The sequence below is a fragment of the Pelobates fuscus genome, chromosome 8, assembly GCF_036172605.1.
Source record: "Pelobates fuscus isolate aPelFus1 chromosome 8, aPelFus1.pri, whole genome shotgun sequence".
NCBI lineage: Eukaryota > Metazoa > Chordata > Amphibia > Anura > Pelobatidae > Pelobates > Pelobates fuscus.
In genome coordinates, this window is record NC_086324.1 from 154,047,547 (window position 1) to 154,065,855 (window position 18,309).

The 18,309-nt window shown below is 42.3% G+C and overlaps 1 protein-coding gene across 3 annotated transcripts in view; it reads right to left on the reverse strand.

Moving 5' to 3' along the window:
• The window catches only part of CACNA1H (calcium voltage-gated channel subunit alpha1 H), a 200,608-nt gene that overhangs the window by 166,555 nt on the left and 15,744 nt on the right, over positions 1-18,309 (reverse strand). For all 3 annotated transcript variants that reach the window (XM_063430446.1, XM_063430447.1, XM_063430445.1), the window contains exon 4: positions 16,930-17,089. In XM_063430446.1, the coding sequence (XP_063286516.1) occupies positions 16,930-17,089 (160 nt within the window). The remainder of the gene's footprint in view (positions 1-16,929; positions 17,090-18,309) is intronic.

Here is an 18,309-nt window from a genome sequence, read left to right on the forward strand (position 1 = left end):
GCAGGTGGTGTGCGGAGCGGTGGCGGGAGGCATGAAAGGTAAGTCCTCTTATTCGAAGTTGGTATATTTTGAGTTATTTCCATTGGGAGTGGCCGTGGCTCTAAAAGGTAAAGGATTAAGGGACGAAAAGTTGTAATTCACGGACATGCGGTTTATCATCCAGCCGGGTCCTCGGTTCAGGAGGTACGCTGATGGTGGCGATTCGTATCACTGTGCAGGTCGTTTAATACTGGGTGCAGGCATGCCACATGCCTGGTTGGAGGAAAGTAGTGGCTGGTTACTTGGCTCGCGCACAAGGGGACGCAGGAGGAGGGACAGGCCGGTCTGGGGGAAATGTGGCAGCTCGAGACGCCATGCTTGGAGGATCGATACGGAATCCTATGGCACCGGGCACGGGGACTGCCTATGTGAAGGTTTGGGATATGTGGGACGAGGCGGTTGGTTTCACTGGGGGGTCCCAGTCAAAGGAGGGGCGAAGGGATACCTTGCTGTGGTTCCCAGGCCACTTGTTCGTTCAGCGTTAACTCCATCGGAAATGGACAGGAGCATGGCGGCATTGGCGTTAGGTTTCAAACTGACCGATTGGGAGGAAGTGGAGCTTGGAGCTTCACCCGGACATCCTGGGTGGCTTACTGGTAAAAGGGGACGGATCGGCGCTGTCATGATTCAATTCCCGCAGGGTTTTGTTCGGAGGGGTTTGACAATGTTGGGTTTGGATCCCGGGCACTTTGGGGCCCATTCTTCCCGGATAAGGGCGGCGACAGAGGCGTCCCACCTGGTTTTAAGTGAGGACCTTGGGAAACGTTTAGGCAGGTGGGAGTCAGTACGGTTTAAGTCCTGTTTACGGCCGGTCTATTTGGTTTAATGGCTATGGACATATGGGTTTGGGTTTGGGGCTATGCCTTGTCGCTAATTACTTTAGTTTCAGGTTTGGTGACATGGTTGGTGGGCCACTCTTACATCTAAGGGGCGCAGAAGGGAGCCGCGGTTCGGGTCAACGCAACTGGGCTTTCCTTTGGAATTGGTGGAGCTGGAGTGGTTTTGGTTTTCGGGCATTTTGGTGGCAAGGCATTAGTGGAGAAAATTTTCCGGAAGGTATCAAGGGGTACTGTCCAGGACATTCTGGTAATCCGCGAGGGCGGGAAGGATATCGGCATGGTCCCGGAAAAGGAATTGATCAGGTGGAGGCAGAGGGAGGTGGACCGGCTATGGGAGCTGGCCACAGGTGTGATGGGGGTGCGGTCCGAGATGGTTCCTCGGTTACATTGGAGACATACTAGGTACCCGGCTGCGGTGGCTCGGTGTCGAGGAGGAATTAATAAAAAATTGATGGCGGTATTTATCAGATGTGGGGGCGGTGTAACAGTGAGACAACGAATTGGGAGGCAAGCTCCCTGGGTACTCCAGGGGGGATGGGGTACGTTTTCGGATGTAAGGTGTGATCTGTTTAAATTGGGCCTTCAGGAAGGCATTCAACAGGCCTTTTTCCGGTGTGGTGGGGGTCGCTCAGGAGCTTTAGGTGTCAAGTCCTGAGCTGTGGCGGGGAATGGCCTGTTTAAATCGGAGGGTAGATGGAGGAGAAAGTGGGCATCCTGAGGTTTAGTGTGGATTGGGCAGTGTTGCACATGGTTGGTAGGTTCGAGCCCTTCGGTGGCTCCGAACCTGGGGGTGTGGTGGTGTCTTGGTACACCCTACACTGAAACTGGTGGGTAGCGGAGTCTTGGTACACCCCTACAATGGATATGGTGGGTAGCGGTGTCTTGGTACACCCCTACAATCGATATGGTGGGTAGCGGTGTCTCGGTACACCCCTACAATTTAACCTGGTGGAAATGTGGTCATATTGGGCGGCCAGTTTCTGTATTAACATGTTATTTAGATTGTTATCTATTGTTATTATTGTGGAGGTCATTGCTAGGGGTGTGTTATGTATAGGGGGGGATGTTAACTTTAATAAGATTTGTTGGCAATGACCCCATTTGTTATTCCTTAATTATTTTATTAATAATTTAATAAAGCTGTGGACTAATTATTTCCAACAGTATAACCTGTGTCCGTGTTTTAATGGGGGTTTGGGTAAGGTTAGCGCATATGCCAGCAAATCCGACTGTGCCCCTGTCATGTAGCCCATGGATCAGCGCAGCTAAGAGGAAAAGGCCTAGACAGAGCCAGGAGGTAGGCATAGCAGCCACAGGAAGTTAGTGACAGCTAGCATGCTGGGTAGGGTGGAGCCATAAGGGGAGTATGTATACCAGCCATTATATGAAGTGGCCATTTTAACTGAACATAAGCTTACCTGTCAGTTGTCCCTCCCACCCTCCCTGTATTTGGTTAGGTTAGTTGATTTCCCGTTTTTTCACAGCGGCAGGGAATGGCCTGGTTAAATTGGAGGGTAGATGGAGGAGAAAGTGGGCATCCTGAGGTTTAGTGTGGATTGGGCAGTGTTGCACGTGGTTGGTAGGTTCGAGCCCGTTGGTGGCTCCGAACCTGGGGGTGTGGTGGTGTCTTGGTACACCCTACACTGGAACTGGTGGGTAGCGGTGTCTTGGTACACTCCTACAATGGATATGGTGGGTAGTGGTGTCTTGGTAAACCCCTACAATCGATATGGTGGGTAGCGGTGTCTCGGTACACCCCCTACAATTTAACCTGGTGGAAATGTGGTCATATTGGGCGCCCAGTTTCTGTATTAACATGTTATTTAGATTGTTATCTATTGTTATTATTGTGGGGTCATTGCAGGCCCGGACTGGCCATCGGGCACACCGGGCAAATGCCCGGTGGGCCGCGGTGGCCGCGGGCCGAGGCCGGCAGGGAGATCACAGGATCTCCCCAGCCGGCCCCTGCAGGGCCGGCACTATCCTAGCGCCGGCCCCGCTGTATTCCACGGAGGGCCGGCCCACCTGCAGTCCAACGCGGCCGCCAGCGGGGAGAGAGGGAGGGAGCCAGCCTGCCAGTAGAGGAACCCGGCGGAGCTCTATCTTGCAGCTCCGCCGGGTTCCTCTCGCGAGATCCGGAGCGTTGCCATGGCAACGACCAGATCTCGCGAGAGTGAACTCTAGCCCGCAGGCTAGAGTTCACTCACCGCTGGACCACCAGGGATGGATGATGGCAGAGTGCCTGAACCCCCCTCCCACTCACCAGCGTGCCGGTCCCCCCCTCCCAGGCTAAAAGGTAAGAAGGGAGGGGGGGACATACATTACTTATTTTTTTGTTTGTTTTTATTTACCCCCCCAAACACACACAATCCCTTCTAACATGTATACAGAGCACTCTCACACACATCATCCCCAGCACTATCACACTCAGCACTCTCATACACAGCACTATCACACTCAGCACTCTCACACACATCATCCACAGCACTATCACACTCAGCACTCTCACACACATCATCCACAGCACTATCACACTCAGCACTCTCACACACATCATCCATAGCACTATCACACTCAGCACTCTCACACACATCATCCACAGCACTATCACACTCAGCACTCTCACACACATCATCCACAGCACTCACACACATCATCCCCAGCACTATCACACTCAGCACTCTCACACACATCATCCACAGCACTATCACACTCAGCACTCTCACACACATCATCCACAGCACTAGCACACTCACCACTCTCACACACATCACACTCAGCACTCTCACACATCATCCCCAGCACTATCACACTCAGCACTCTCACACACATCATCCACAGCACTCACACACATCATCCCCAGCACTATCACACTCAGCACTCTCACACACATCACACTCAGCGCACTCATACACAGCACTCTAACACACATCACACTCAGCACTCTCACACATCACACTCAGCACTCTCACACACACATCGCACACAGCACCCTCTCACACACACACATCACACACATCATACTCAGCACTCTCACACACAGCACTCTCACACTCAGCACTCTCACACACACATCACACACAGCACCCTCTCACACACACATCACACACAGCACTCTCACACACATCATCCACAGCACCCACACACACAAATCACCCACACACACATCACACAGCACCCTCACACAAATCAATCACACACAGCACCCTCACACACATCACACCTCACACACACATACTGCACCCCTCACATACACACAGAATCCCCCCGACACACTGCACCACACACATACACAATACTTCCAAACATATATATATATATATACACATACTACACTCCTAAACACACACTCTCTACAAACACTACATCACTTATACACACACACACACTATAGCCTGCATGCACACTCTTGCTACATCCCCTATACACACACATTCTCTACAGCCCCTAGCCACATATGCATTACATTACACCACAAACACAACACGCCTAAAACCAACCTTATAACACAATACCACACCACAATCAGCTCACTCTGCACACACACAATACCACAAGCAGGCTCCAAACACATGCACAATACTCTTTCCTGGCATTTTTGTCTCCTGGTCTCCATTTATAGAGACACCAGAGACAAGTTGCAAGGAAACACAGTGCAAGCATGTTATTAAATTTGCTTGCGCTGTGCAGAACAAATACAGGGCTTTTTTCTCATGCTAGAGCTCCTCAGCAGAGCTCTGCGCATGGTCTGCCCTGGAAGAGCATTGAACCAACATGCTCACTTTGAGAGGGGGCGTGTTTGTCATTAGTGATGACAAAACACACCCTCTCTGCCCCGCCCCCTTCTTAGTGGGCCGCTGTGGTAAAAAAATGCCCGGGCCGAATTTTTTTCCCAGTCCGGCCCTGGGTCATTGCTAGGGGTATGTTATGTATATGGGGGGATGTTAACTTTAATAAGATTTGTTGGCAATGACCCCATTTGTTATTCCTTAATTATTTTATACTAATTATTTCCAACAGTCTAACCTGTGTCCGTGTTTTAATGGGGGTTTGGGTAAGGTTAGCGCATATGCCAGCAAATCCGACTGTGTATTTTCTATCAGGTCTCTACGATAACGCAGACAGTTTTCAATGTCGTATGATGTATTTGAACCTGGAGTTCGATATGCAGCAGGTGTTCTGCAAACATTTCTCTAGAATTAGCACAGGACCTAGCAGACAGGGGCTCTCTAATTAGCCTAAGGCATCACGCTAACTCGGGGCTCGCACCTGCCTAACTCACCTAACTGGACCCCAGGGCCTGTAGCTTTGGATAGGCTGCAGGGGACCACCACCAGAGGTTAAGAGGTCCGAGGAGTGACAGCAGCCAGCCGCTCCTCGCACTGACGCAGATTCAGGGGAGGGAAAGGGAAGACTAGCATAGGTATCGAGCATCAGGTAATATTGCAGGCGGTCCCCATAGATTAAGGGGCTGCCTGCAATCATTGTTGAAAGCATTGTTAAAGGCTGTGTGTCTGTGAAGGAGCCTGTACTTGCCTGCCTGCACCGGCCAGCTCCTTCACACCGCAATACATCAGCCGGCCAGCTCCTTCACACCACAATATATCAGGATGCTACTGAGGGAGAAAGCAGGAAATTACATTTTAGACCTCTCACCTTTTTGGAAGCATGTGTTTAAGTATGTGTGGGTTGGTGGGGCCTCAGCAAATGTTTGTAGGGGGCCATCAGTGTTATGAAGGCTGGCCCGCATGGTGGACTAAGAGTCGAGGCAGTGGGTGTGGAGTGATATGCTCGAACTCGCTAGCTGGAAACTGTGCCACATACAGAGGGGAAACAGGAAGGAATCCCCACCACTAGAAGTCAGGGACCCTGGCCAGTTAATTGCATTGTTTTTTATTATGGGGGTCTCATGTTCAAGTTTCGCCGTAGGCCTTAAAAATTTCAGAGCCACCCCTGTGTGTCACTATGTCTATCTTTTTGTTGCTTTGTGTTCTTGTCCTCTTGTCCTCTTTAACTGGCCTACCACATGCCACTCAGCAACAATATTTCATTTTGGTTCTTGTTTATCCTGTTAGTCCACCATACTTCTACACCAGGTTTTGGCATCTTGGCATCTCCTGGCACACATGTTAACATCCCCAAATTCCAGTGCCCAGAAATTAGGGCAGGGATGGAAGATATCAGTATAACTGTGTTCTCCTGATTAATCCATATTATGTAGAACATAGTGAGTAGTATTGGAATGGGGCTTTCATTGGGACCCCTTGGTTATAAGGGTCCAGGAGACATCCACTCATTGTCGGCCCCAGCCCATATATTCCTGCTTATCTCAGAGCCCCATTTGGTGTTATCTACTAATAACTGCAATGTTGGGATTATAAAGCATATACATATTGTGAGGAATATGTCTTGCCATTGAAGAGGAGACTAAAATATACTTAATTCAACTTCCTGTCTAATTGGGTAAGATGCAAGTGTAGGCTCAGAGGGCAAGGGTGAATATGGGTATCAAAAAAATTGTGGGAAGTAAGTTGAAGGATAGTTTGTTACATTTTAAATGGCTTCCAAATCTAACTAACAAGAGCAGCATGAGTCGATTTCAAACAGTAACTTTGCAACAATTCGCCTTTGCAAATAGTCAATATCGATGACTATTTCAACCCTGCTAGAGTAGGTTACAATGTCAGTGCAATGTTTCGTGGATAGACCTGTCACAGCCGAGGTATCAGAACTCCAGATGTGGTACAATGTATGGTAAATAGACAGATCAGGTAACAAAAAGTGTTAATCCACAAAATATTATCAGTAACAATTCCAATCCCAGGAAAGGCATCAAGATAGACCAGAACCAGGAAAGAAAATTGCAAATTTAACTACATATCTCACTGCAGAAACTAAACCTCTCTCTGTTGTTTAACAACACGTACATTTCATTATTGCTACTTAAAAAACAACAACAATAATGTCTTTAATAAAGAGAAATGTTTCTTTTTGTGGACCCAATGGAGGATGCGGCTCATTTAAGGTATACCTGGGCTTGGGTCTTGAAATAATGCAATTCTCCTGAGTTACCGTGTAGGGTGAACTGTGAGATTTATTAGGTCAGGGCTGATGTTTGTGTGGCTGCCAGAGGCCCAGGGAGCTGTTGCCTGTCTCAATTATATCTAGGAAGACCAGCATGAATTTGTGGCTGTTGTTGCTGTAACCCATTAAGTGCCTGCCAAAATATTGTCAGACCTATTCCTGCCCCAAAATGTAAGAAAGATAATCGTAACAGAAGACATGACATGTAATGTTAACAGAAGACAATACATGATTATTCAGTGTAACCTCTAAATAATGAAATCTGGTTTTCAATCTGATACAAATTTACTGGTTAGTGAACAAATATGCATATAGGATTGCAATAAATTGCGCATAATTTACAAAGGAACTGTAAATTTCAAGTCAAAAGAGCCAAAAAAAATTCCCCAAAATTTGCAATTTCCTTGTCTATTCTCCACAATACACAGAACACCGAATAACACTTATTTTGATAATATTTTTTGATCTTGACAGGATATTCATTATATTTTCCTGTTCAGACTTCATAATGCTGGCTTTTTTTTTTAATAGTTTGGATATATTTTTTTCATAACATTTTAGTTTTAAAAGACTGTTCTTCCCTTTTAGAGTGTATGCGCTAAACAGCAAATAACTATTTGCAAAATTCAGGCAATAACAGACAAGTTGTACAATGTAACCAAATCGGTACTTTTTGGCTAAATTTTATGATTCTATTTTAAATTCGGTGGTTAGTGACGAAACCCCTTTCTGATTTTTACAATATGATTAAGGAAGTCACACATGCTTGCTAAGTGTTTTTTTTTCAGCACTCCATGAGTTAACTCTACCCCGTACATGGAAGATAGGCATTGTTCTCTGAATCCTGCCCCTGGTGTTTAGCGCGCACACACACACACACATTCATTAAAAGACACGCATACTGCTGGGTTGCATTATTTTAAAAATACCCCAGGAGATAGAATTTTTCATCTGTACATCATATTAAAAGGGACACTTGATGACCTTAAAAAAGTGGTGAATATTGCAAAACTAAAACATTGCGTGAATAAAAAAATTTAAATAAATGATTACTTTTATGAGGGTTAAATCAAGGTCAGGCTACATTATCACCTTATTATTGCATGCGTATTGTAATATACTAAGTGAAGATACATGGGTCTACAAACATCAGAAATTACTTCTTGATTCAATTGAGTCGAGAATGTTTTACACAGAGACTCCATTGTTAAATAAGAGTGTTTATCAAATGTGTCAGCTTTGTCCAGAAGAGAGTATCTCTATTCTTATTTTATTTTATTTTTTATAATTATTTTTAAGTAACTATCTCCATAATAATTGTTTCCTTGTTCATTAAAATGCACGGGAGACAAGAAAGACCGATAATTGACAGGCAGGAACCGAGGTACTATGCAGGTGTGTCAGGAGCTTCCCCCAGGGTTGGCCATGGGCAAAGTCCCAGTGAAGGGCTCTCGTGTGGGCAGACAAGCTTTTGTTTTGTACAGAGGGAACACATTTAATCATGCTACATTTATTAAGGATTTTTTTTATCCAATGTCCTCAAATGTGGAACACCAGCCAGCAAACCCAGGACAACAGGCCAGTGGCCCAAAACTGTACAGGTATAGAATAAACTAGTCATATTCCAATTACATCCTCGGTCCTCAAATGGTGTGCTCATAGAGATATCAGAAGACCTTCAGATCAAATCAATGGGCACAAAGTAATGCCACTCTCATTACAACTCCCATGATCTTCTGTAAAACCACAACTTTTCATGAATCTGACCACATTATTAACTTCCAGTGTGCAAACAAAGCAAATTAAAAATAAAAGGAACATGCGCAGTTGCGCACTACCCCAAATCCTTAATACCAGGAGTCTCTGTATCTCTGCGACATTTGTATCAATGCAGGAAAACGTACCATCCTTTGTCTATCATGACATACTTACTCTGCTAATTTGCTGCTTCATATTTCAGCATATTTAAATAATTTTCCATGATTAATACGTTTAAAGAAGATGTGGAAAGTGGCCTCATCAGAAAAGCGAAAAAAAGTTATTTAATTTCTAAATCTCTGATGGTGCTGTATACCTATCATGCCCTTGAAAAAGCAAAGGTTACACGGATATGTTTTATCCCTTAGGATAAAAAAAAAAATGATTTACGAAAAATTCATGATGGCCTTGTATATTTTTGATACAAACGTGTCAGCCGAGACAGATGCACATTTTCAAAAACTCTATTTGTCTATGTGTGATCAGCAGGCCATACTGAGAAGATTGATTTTCTATTAGATTGCTGATTGACACTTTCACCTCCTCTCTGAATACAAAGGGTAAATTCCAGTGGATAGTAATCGTAACTCTATCATTGATGTGAGTGGGGACTTTCTTTCCTGAATGTGTGGTCCTCTGTTGCCAACCAGAAAGGAAAAAAAAAAAAGTTTCAAGAAGAAAACACATGTCAAAAATCTGTAACCAGCGAGGGGTCTTTGTGAAATGATTCACACAGAGGGTGCAGTAAAATACCCAACATATGATCCTTAAAGAATCACTGAGCTGTTGTATTATACCGCTGAGACACATAGAAAGCACAAAGTATTCCCCTGACCTTTATGAGTTCAATGCGAATGATAGCAGGGATGCTAGATCTTGTCTTTAAGGGGCATCAAGAATTAAAAAGCAATGGTATTAAAAAAAAAAAAAAAAAAAAAATACGTTTTATTACCTATACAAGATTTATCAATAAATACCAAATTGTAGTGACTTTTTTGGAATTCTGGGACTATAGCTGAACAGGACAATTTCCAAATCAGCTGTTTTTACTTAAAAAAATATATATATTTCAGACTTTAATGCACTCCAATATTTTACCAGCTACAAGTCTTTGTTGTACACAGCTGCAATGTTTGTGCTTGTATATATATATTTTTTTTTAAAAAGGTTGTAAAAAAAAAAAAAATAAGCCAGCATCTTAAATTACTAAATTCTGGATGGCATGTACTAACGCAATTGAAAAAATAATCAGAAAATCATAAAAATTGACTTTGTGTACTTTTCTTAAGGTATGGTCTCCAGGGTGATATTTGACGTTTTGTAATCTGGTTACTGTTTTATATAATTCATGGTTTCTAAAAATGGGCCATATGTAGTCGACGTTAACTGTTTTCTCATTTCCCTTGATTTTGTGCTCCCCTGTCTATATTTCCCAGTTGTATCCTGTTTCATGATTCATTATAATCTTAAAAATCTGACATCTAGGGATAACTGTTATGTTATGTATTTCTGGTCTTACCATTTGTACTTATCCTGTTGCCATAAAAAAAGTATACTGGGGGAAAACATATAAATATAAAGTTGCGGTAAATGACCTTTCCATCTTATGTTTCTTAATTATGCTTCCCTCAAAAATCAGTATCGTAAATAAACTTGTGATATTGTGAAACAGTGAAAAAGGACACATGGAATACATTATCATTAAGTAACAGAGACAAAAACTAAGGAAAAATAAGACAGACAAGTTGGGCATAAGGAAAGGTAGTTGGTTTTGGAGAAAACATACCCACACTAGGGTTGAAGAAAAAAGAAAGGAGCTGGGAAAAGAGACAGGAGATGAGGGCTGGGTGTGAAAAGAGTCAAAAGGCACAAGATGGAAAGGAAAGGAGCTGGTGGAATGAACAAGAGAATTGAGAAAACAGAAGGGAAAGAAGCTAATGGCAGAGAACTATGACTTAGCTTATGATTAAGAAGAGGGAGTAGAGTTGTCTGTTGAAAAGACAAACAGATATTGGATGGAGATGTCTATAGGAGTCAACATTAGGGAACATAGTACAGAGCCGGTGATGTAGAACAGAGAGTAGATATGGAGGATGTAGAAGACACACAGGAACCGGGATGGAGAAGAGAAATGAAAACGAGGATTAAAGAAGTGTCAGGAGTTGAGGAGGAAGAAGAGGGATGAGTGTTATTAGCAGAGAACGTAGACAAGAGAAGATAATGGAGAAGAATACTGATAAGAGAGTTTTGTATAGAGATGGGAAAAGGGATGCAGAAGAAAGTCGAGAGCTCTGAAAAGAGAGAGAAAGACACAGAGAGAGAGACTAAAATGGACAAATGGAATATATAATAGAGAAACCTCACTACGTTTCATTTTGGACACTTGGGAGGTATAAAAGCGTGAGGCGTGTAGATAAGAGATGTGAACTGGGGATGTAGATGAGATGGGAGCTGTTTGTGAAGATGTTTGCTCAAGATGAAGAAACATTTTGTGATATCTTTGTGTACAGGTTCTATTTAAGATTAATATCTTCATTCGTAATAAAAACATACCATTTTTTTTTCTTCAAAGATATACTTTAAACCGTCCAAGATGTTCATTGTCATAAAAGATGTTTCATTGTCTGAAGAAGTCCAACCAGTTAGTGACCAACTCTTTTTCTCTCAAATAAAAGTGGATGTGAGATTAAATGACCTAACCTGACACTGAAATAGTTACAGTCCACAATCCAATTTTAGACGAAGGAACATACTTTTAGAAAAACTGCAACAACAACAACAAAAAGAGATTTGGACATAACAAAACCCTAAGGAACAGTAGACAAAAGAAAAAGAGATTGTTTATAAATTGTGTAGAAGTGGCCTGCTGTGAGATCTCCTTGTCTCTGCACCCTTGCCGTCCATTGTGTAACAAAATAAAAAGAGTAAAAGACAGAAACAAAAAGTGTTTTTCTTTAATATCAAATGAAAAACCGATACAAAAAAAATATCCTCTTATTCCAGAACACAATTTCTTTTCATGTGAGCCTATGTGATAGATCTCATACAGATATATTTTACATTCTTCTGGAACAGAGAATTAATATTTGGGGGAGTCGGTAGCAATAGCTGTGGACGGCAACTCGTATCATGTTCAGCCATGAAAGATATCAGCTGGATTAGCATAATGCGATTGTAATAGCCAACAGTTACCGACTTCTGCTTGTAAAATCCACTGCATTTGCTTGTACACCATTAACAAATTCCAACTCATATACACATATAAACAGTTAAAAATACTCACGTTACCAGTTAAACACCAACCAAAAACACAGACTGAATTAAAACCGGCACTGTCTCAAAACTGAAAAGTATGCAATCTGTTATTATGAAATAATTCTTTGTTTTTGGTTTGATGCATTAACTTGGCTCTCCCCAAGTTAAATGGGTAATCCAGACGTGGACCCCTTGCTCGGTGTGCCAAGAGGGGCATCAGCTACACCTCACTGACGAGGCCCAGAGAAGGCCGAAACGATTGTCTGGGATTGCTGTATCTCTCAGGTAGAGGTAGCTTGCTGGCATTTTGGTTCAGGATTGCCCATACGGGTAGGACCAGTCTGATATACTACATTCTTGACACTTCAACTAGCACAAAAAGTGTTTTAACAAACAGGCTAACTTTCTGTTCAGTCATGCAACCTGTTCAGACTATTGGACTGACTAAGAAGTGAACAGGGGATCACTACAATAGCAGATATACACTGTAACTTGTTCATTGTTTATGTGCCTCCAGATAGAATATTGAAATAGAATATTGAAATGATAACAAGCCATTTTAATATATAAGCAACTTGCTATACACACACGATACAAAAACAGAACAAGTGGCCCCAGAGAGTGTTAAATATAGTAACATTTCTAAAAAATTAACTTTTCTATCGATGGGCTTTTTATGTTTAATAGTAAAGACAAAAAGTAATTGGGAGCACACCTCGAACATGCATTATGCAGGAATGGTGCTGCTGTAGTGACCAACATTTATAAATATAAATGTCCTCCATATGGCCATGTTGTTTTAAGCCCACTACTACTTCACAGTACCCAAATATCGGTGGGTCATACACTATTTCAAACACCTGTCATGATTTGTTAAGATGCTCTATTTGAGGAGGAAGAATTTGGGACAGGAGAAAACAGCAGGTTGAGGCTCTCCCCTGCCAGCACATGCAGTGATCTCCCTGGGCCGCAATGTCTCCCCCTTCCAGGAAAATATAAAAAAGTTATATTTGCTTTGATCTGCATCCCTCCCCACCACACACTCAATAACACCCTACACATTGACACACTGCCCCACCATACACACATTGCCGCACACACATATAAACTGCACCCCTCACACAAACACTGACCCTCATACACACACACACTGCCACCCATACACACATACTGCACCCCTCACACAAACACTGCCCCTCATACACACACACACTGCCCCCCATACACACATACTGCACCCCTCATACACACACACTGCCCCCCATACACACATACTGCACCCCTCACACAAACACTGACCCTCATACACACACACACTGCCCCCCATACACACATACTGCACCTTCACACAAACACTGCCCCCCAGACACACACTACCCCCTCATACACACTTACTGCACCCCTCACACAACCAATGCCCCTCATACACACAAACTGCACCCATCACACACTGCACACTTTACCCACACACACTGCCCCCATACACACAAACTGCACCCCCATACACACATTGCCCCACACACTCCCCACCTCACACACACACTGCACCACTCACACACACACACACACTACACCCACCTGCCTCCCTACACACACTGCCCCTTCACACACACACACACACAACGCACACATACACTGCAAGCCTCACACACACACTGCAGCTCTCACACACACTGCCCCACACATACACTGCCCCCTCACACACACACTGCACCCCTGACATACATTGCCCCCTCACACACACTGAAACTTTTACACATACACTGCACCGCTCACACGCTGGCCTCCTCACACACACTGCAACCCTCACACACCTACATTGCACCGTTCACACTCTACACCCCACACACACACTGCTCCACACATACACACTGCACTCTTCACACATACACACACACTCACACTGCACCCCTCACACACTCTGCAACTCACACATTGCACCACTCACACAGACACCACTGTTCCTATGCCCTACTACAGCCCAAGATCCTTGCAGACCCCAGGCAAGTTGTCAAACTGTTCTTTGACTACTTACCCTGGGAGGGGAACTCGGCACTCATGGCACCATAATCGCTACACAGAGCTGTAGTGGTTATTGTGCCTGTATTATTTATTTAAATAATCTACAAGTGCCCCTCCCAAGATCAGACTCAGGATCCGCCCCTGTACCAAAGCAGATTCATTAGACACATACAATGAATAGATTTACTGCAGACAAGCATATACAGTCTCCTCTCCATCTTGTCTAATATATTCAACCTTGTGCAGGCTGATTCCTCTACCTATCTGATGTACGGGGGACAATGAATGCTCTCCCATTACAGTTCAGAAACATGAGCCAGGCTTAGAATGAAAGTATATCTGCATTTAAATAACACAGTTTAGCTTGGAGCTCTGACCTTTCCAAAATGTTTTCGGAGTAAGTGTAAGGAAAAAAGGGAAGAATTTAAATAATTTGTTATTTTCAAAGTTTGCAGGATACTGAAGTCAAACAGCTTGACAATCTGCCGGAGGAGAAGTCTTTTTGTTTGGTAAAAGAAAAGAATGGATGAGGCCTTTGCTAGTAAGTATTCTAGACAGAGGGTGTCATTCATTATTAAACTATCACGTGGTAAAACGTTTTCTGGTACCCTGAAGACCGTTCTAGAACTGACAGGACTTCCAAAGTTGTCAACCGGATGGGAACAAAATACATTTACTTTAGAAGCTGTGAAAGGGCACAAAATGAGTTCTGGACGAGTTTCTTGTGGATAGCAAGACAGATTGAGTAGAGCAACATGCGTTGCGTAGTGTAAAGGGCATGTCTGGATCTTTAAAAATGGAAAATTTCCCAGAGTGCCATTTTTGGTTGGAGCCACACGAGATATTTCGGTGTGACTCAATGTGCCGTCTACAACCTCTCCACTGTAGGCTCCACTCATTACTGAAAATAATATAATGGTGTTAATGTTTCACTAATTATCAGAAATGTGATGCCCACTTCAAACAAAATATATAGTTTTAAGTTTATCTAATGTGTTTTTTTTTAGGTTTTTAAAAAACAAAAATGGGGTAGTTCTAGACATTTAAAATGTAAATCTGTTAGGGAATATGAATAAGATGTCGGCCACTACAAAAAAAAAAAAAATAGCTACTTTAAAAGTCATGGGGTGTCAAAAGTTCAAGCAACAGGTCTTGGAACAAGAAACATTTTTTTAGAAATTGGAATACATTGTCTGGCCTGCATATGCTGACGATCCCTGCCAAGAACATGTTGACCAGCCAACATCCATAGACAAGTTCAGAAGTAGCCCAACATACATTGACCAGACACAAAACTTAGCATGAACCCAGAGACTGTTTACGCTGAACATCAGCCAGATAGATCAGGCCACACGTTAAGAAGGGATGTGTCCAAAAGGGATAGATATTACGATGTACGATCACACAGTGTATAAAGTAAGAGATGAAAGTTCCAGCCACGTGATGTCAACATACCATAGGTTTATAAACATGGTATCCACAGATTAACAATCATAAATGGAAATATTAAAAAATATTGTTAAACTAATGATTAGTGCTTTCAATTCTTCTTCCGTTCTAGGTCACTATAATTAATACTAAAGGTAACAACATTAATAACACGTATAGTGTTTACTTAAAAAGAACACCACAATACATCCTCAAACTATCTACACCCATTACAGACTCAGGGTCAAGATAGCCCTATATATCGACATGACCCTGTGAACCTAAGTATTGATCTTTTCTGAAGGTTGTCCTTTTAAGACATATTACAGTAACCACTCACGCCTGGGTGGCTGATAAGGGATATTGTGCTGTTTCTAGATAATTGACATCCAACCCAAATAGGTCTTTTATCAGGGGCTAGTTCACAAGGGATTAGATTACTCATTCACTTCTGCTTGAGTGGATTAATGTTAATGATTAATCTTGAACAGGCTGTTTAGTTTTTTTGCTCTTGTAACAGCTAAAGGTGAATGTGCTCTTTGCATATTATGTTGAGTGCTGAGGCTGACATCTTTGGCGAGTATTTCCTCTGGTATAACCTTGTCAAAGTCTACATTGTTTTTTTTTTAATGCTCCCTCATTAAGGTTTAACGCTGTCAGGAACTATCATTAAAGATCTTCTCTAGAGGCAGTGAAGTCCACCATTGGAGGGGCACACTAAATTTTACAGGCAGTATTCCAAGGAAGAGGGGGACAAATGCTCCTCTTGTACCATGCTAGTGACCTCCATGACATGCAGTAAAGCACTCTGAGCTCAAGGTAAGGCTGTGTGTGCAGTTTCTGTAGTTCCTTCCCCAGAGCTACCTATATATCTTCTTTGAAATAATGGAGATTTTCTTAATACGATATGCTCCAATGGAGTAAGGAATACTAGGTAACCACAAATAAGGAACCACTAGGGAATATACCTCTTGTAAAAAAAAACAAAAAACGAATGATTTGATTCCTTTCAAATGTTGGGAGGCTGTTTTACGAGTATTCTCTATGTCTCAAGACACTTATTTTGAGGAGCAGTGGTGGCAACATTGTAGCTAAGCAGTGACAGTGCTTCCGCAATCATCACAGGTTAGCGGAAATCAGGGAACCTTAGTTGGATTTATTATGGACACAAACCAGAGGAAAATCAGAGGCACTAAATATTAAAACTTCCCCCCAAAAAATCGAATGTAACCCTATTGTATATAATTAGGTGTGGATTCATCATTTTGTTTATGGGTACCCTGTGAACACAACACTGTACAATCTATTACCAAGGCATTGCACAGATCTTGGCTAGAGGATTAACTCTTTGGATGCCACTGTGTTGAGTAAAGTGAGTAAAGCCATACATTGCCTATTATTTTATCACAGTCAATATCTGTTTATAGTATTTGCATTTAGTCCAAAATATTTGCACCCAGTAAAGCAATTTACAGAACATTCGTCGTCATTGTAGTATACTTACATTGCAAAATCGGGGTCCAGAAAACATCGGTTTCTGAGCAGCCCGGCCCAAAGCTGAACACCGACAATCCCGAAGATGAAAAACACAAAGAAACACAAGAGGAGAACATTGCCTAACATAGGCAGAGTGTCTAACAGCAGGGTAACTAGTATTCTCATACCTGAAAAGAGATAGAGAAGTGGGTTAGCACATTAATGCAGCTTAGTGAACAGGGCCCTACAGATTTATATCGCCATTAAAAGGCTGAGATGGACAGTACACAAAGTGGCATCCTCTGTATAGCTCCAACATTAAAGACATTGTCTGGGTTAAATGAGAATGTCCTTAGTTCAAGGTATTCTATTGATATAAATCCCCCTGATGTATACAATTTTTATACAAAGCAGCTCCCCCAAGGAAGAATGAGAGCCCAGCATGGAACATCCACATTTTTATTTTTCTCATGTGATGTCTTTATCTTTGTATGTTTGTCAGATGTCTGTTTTTATATTGTCTATGTTAGACAATGATAAAATAATGAAACAAATATATATATATGTATATGTATATATCAAAAAGATAAAGATAGCCAGCACTCTAGGTCTTGTGAAAAAATATTTTCTTTATTGAAGATCCCACAGAAGGTCAACGTTTCATTCCTTTCATAAGGACATCTGATGATGTTCCTAGGTGAACTGAAACGTTGAACTTCTGTTGGATCTTCAATAAAGAAAATTTTCACAAGACCTAGAGTGCTGGCTATCTTTATCTTTATGGCAGTCGAGCACCGGGCAATACGACTGGGAAGCTGGAGTGCTAAACCTACAAACTGTGTGTATATGTATATGTGGGTGGAAGTAAAAAAAAAAACAAGAAAAAAAAAACTAAAGACATTGCAATAAAATAAATAAATAAACGAATAACGAAAACAAGTTCAAAAACCACAAAGAGGTGTTTCGAAACAATGAAATCAAAGCCAAAGTTGCAGCCACTATTCCAAAATAGAAATGTAGCTAAGCTAGGGACTTTATTTGTTCGCCAGAATTTGAAGAATCTTTCCTTCTAATTTGTCATTTATTTTGCAGATTTGCTTTTTAAATTCCCAAAGATTCATTGGTTACTAAACACATCCTCAAATCCCAATTCATTCAGAATTTTTGAAGCCCCTCTATGTTCGTTAAATCTTATTATTTTTTTACTTTCAGTACTGACTTTCATTTTTATAGTCTGTCTATTTCTGACTCTGCCTAAACTCATTCAGGGATTCTATGCAATGACTGGGCAAAGCATCACATGGTGAATGAATGCATTTCACAGTTTTTGGTGGAACTTTCCGAGACTCAGCATTCCAAAGATCCGGAATAATGTTTCAAGCGTGGTTTATTGTTAGCGAAGTTCTGT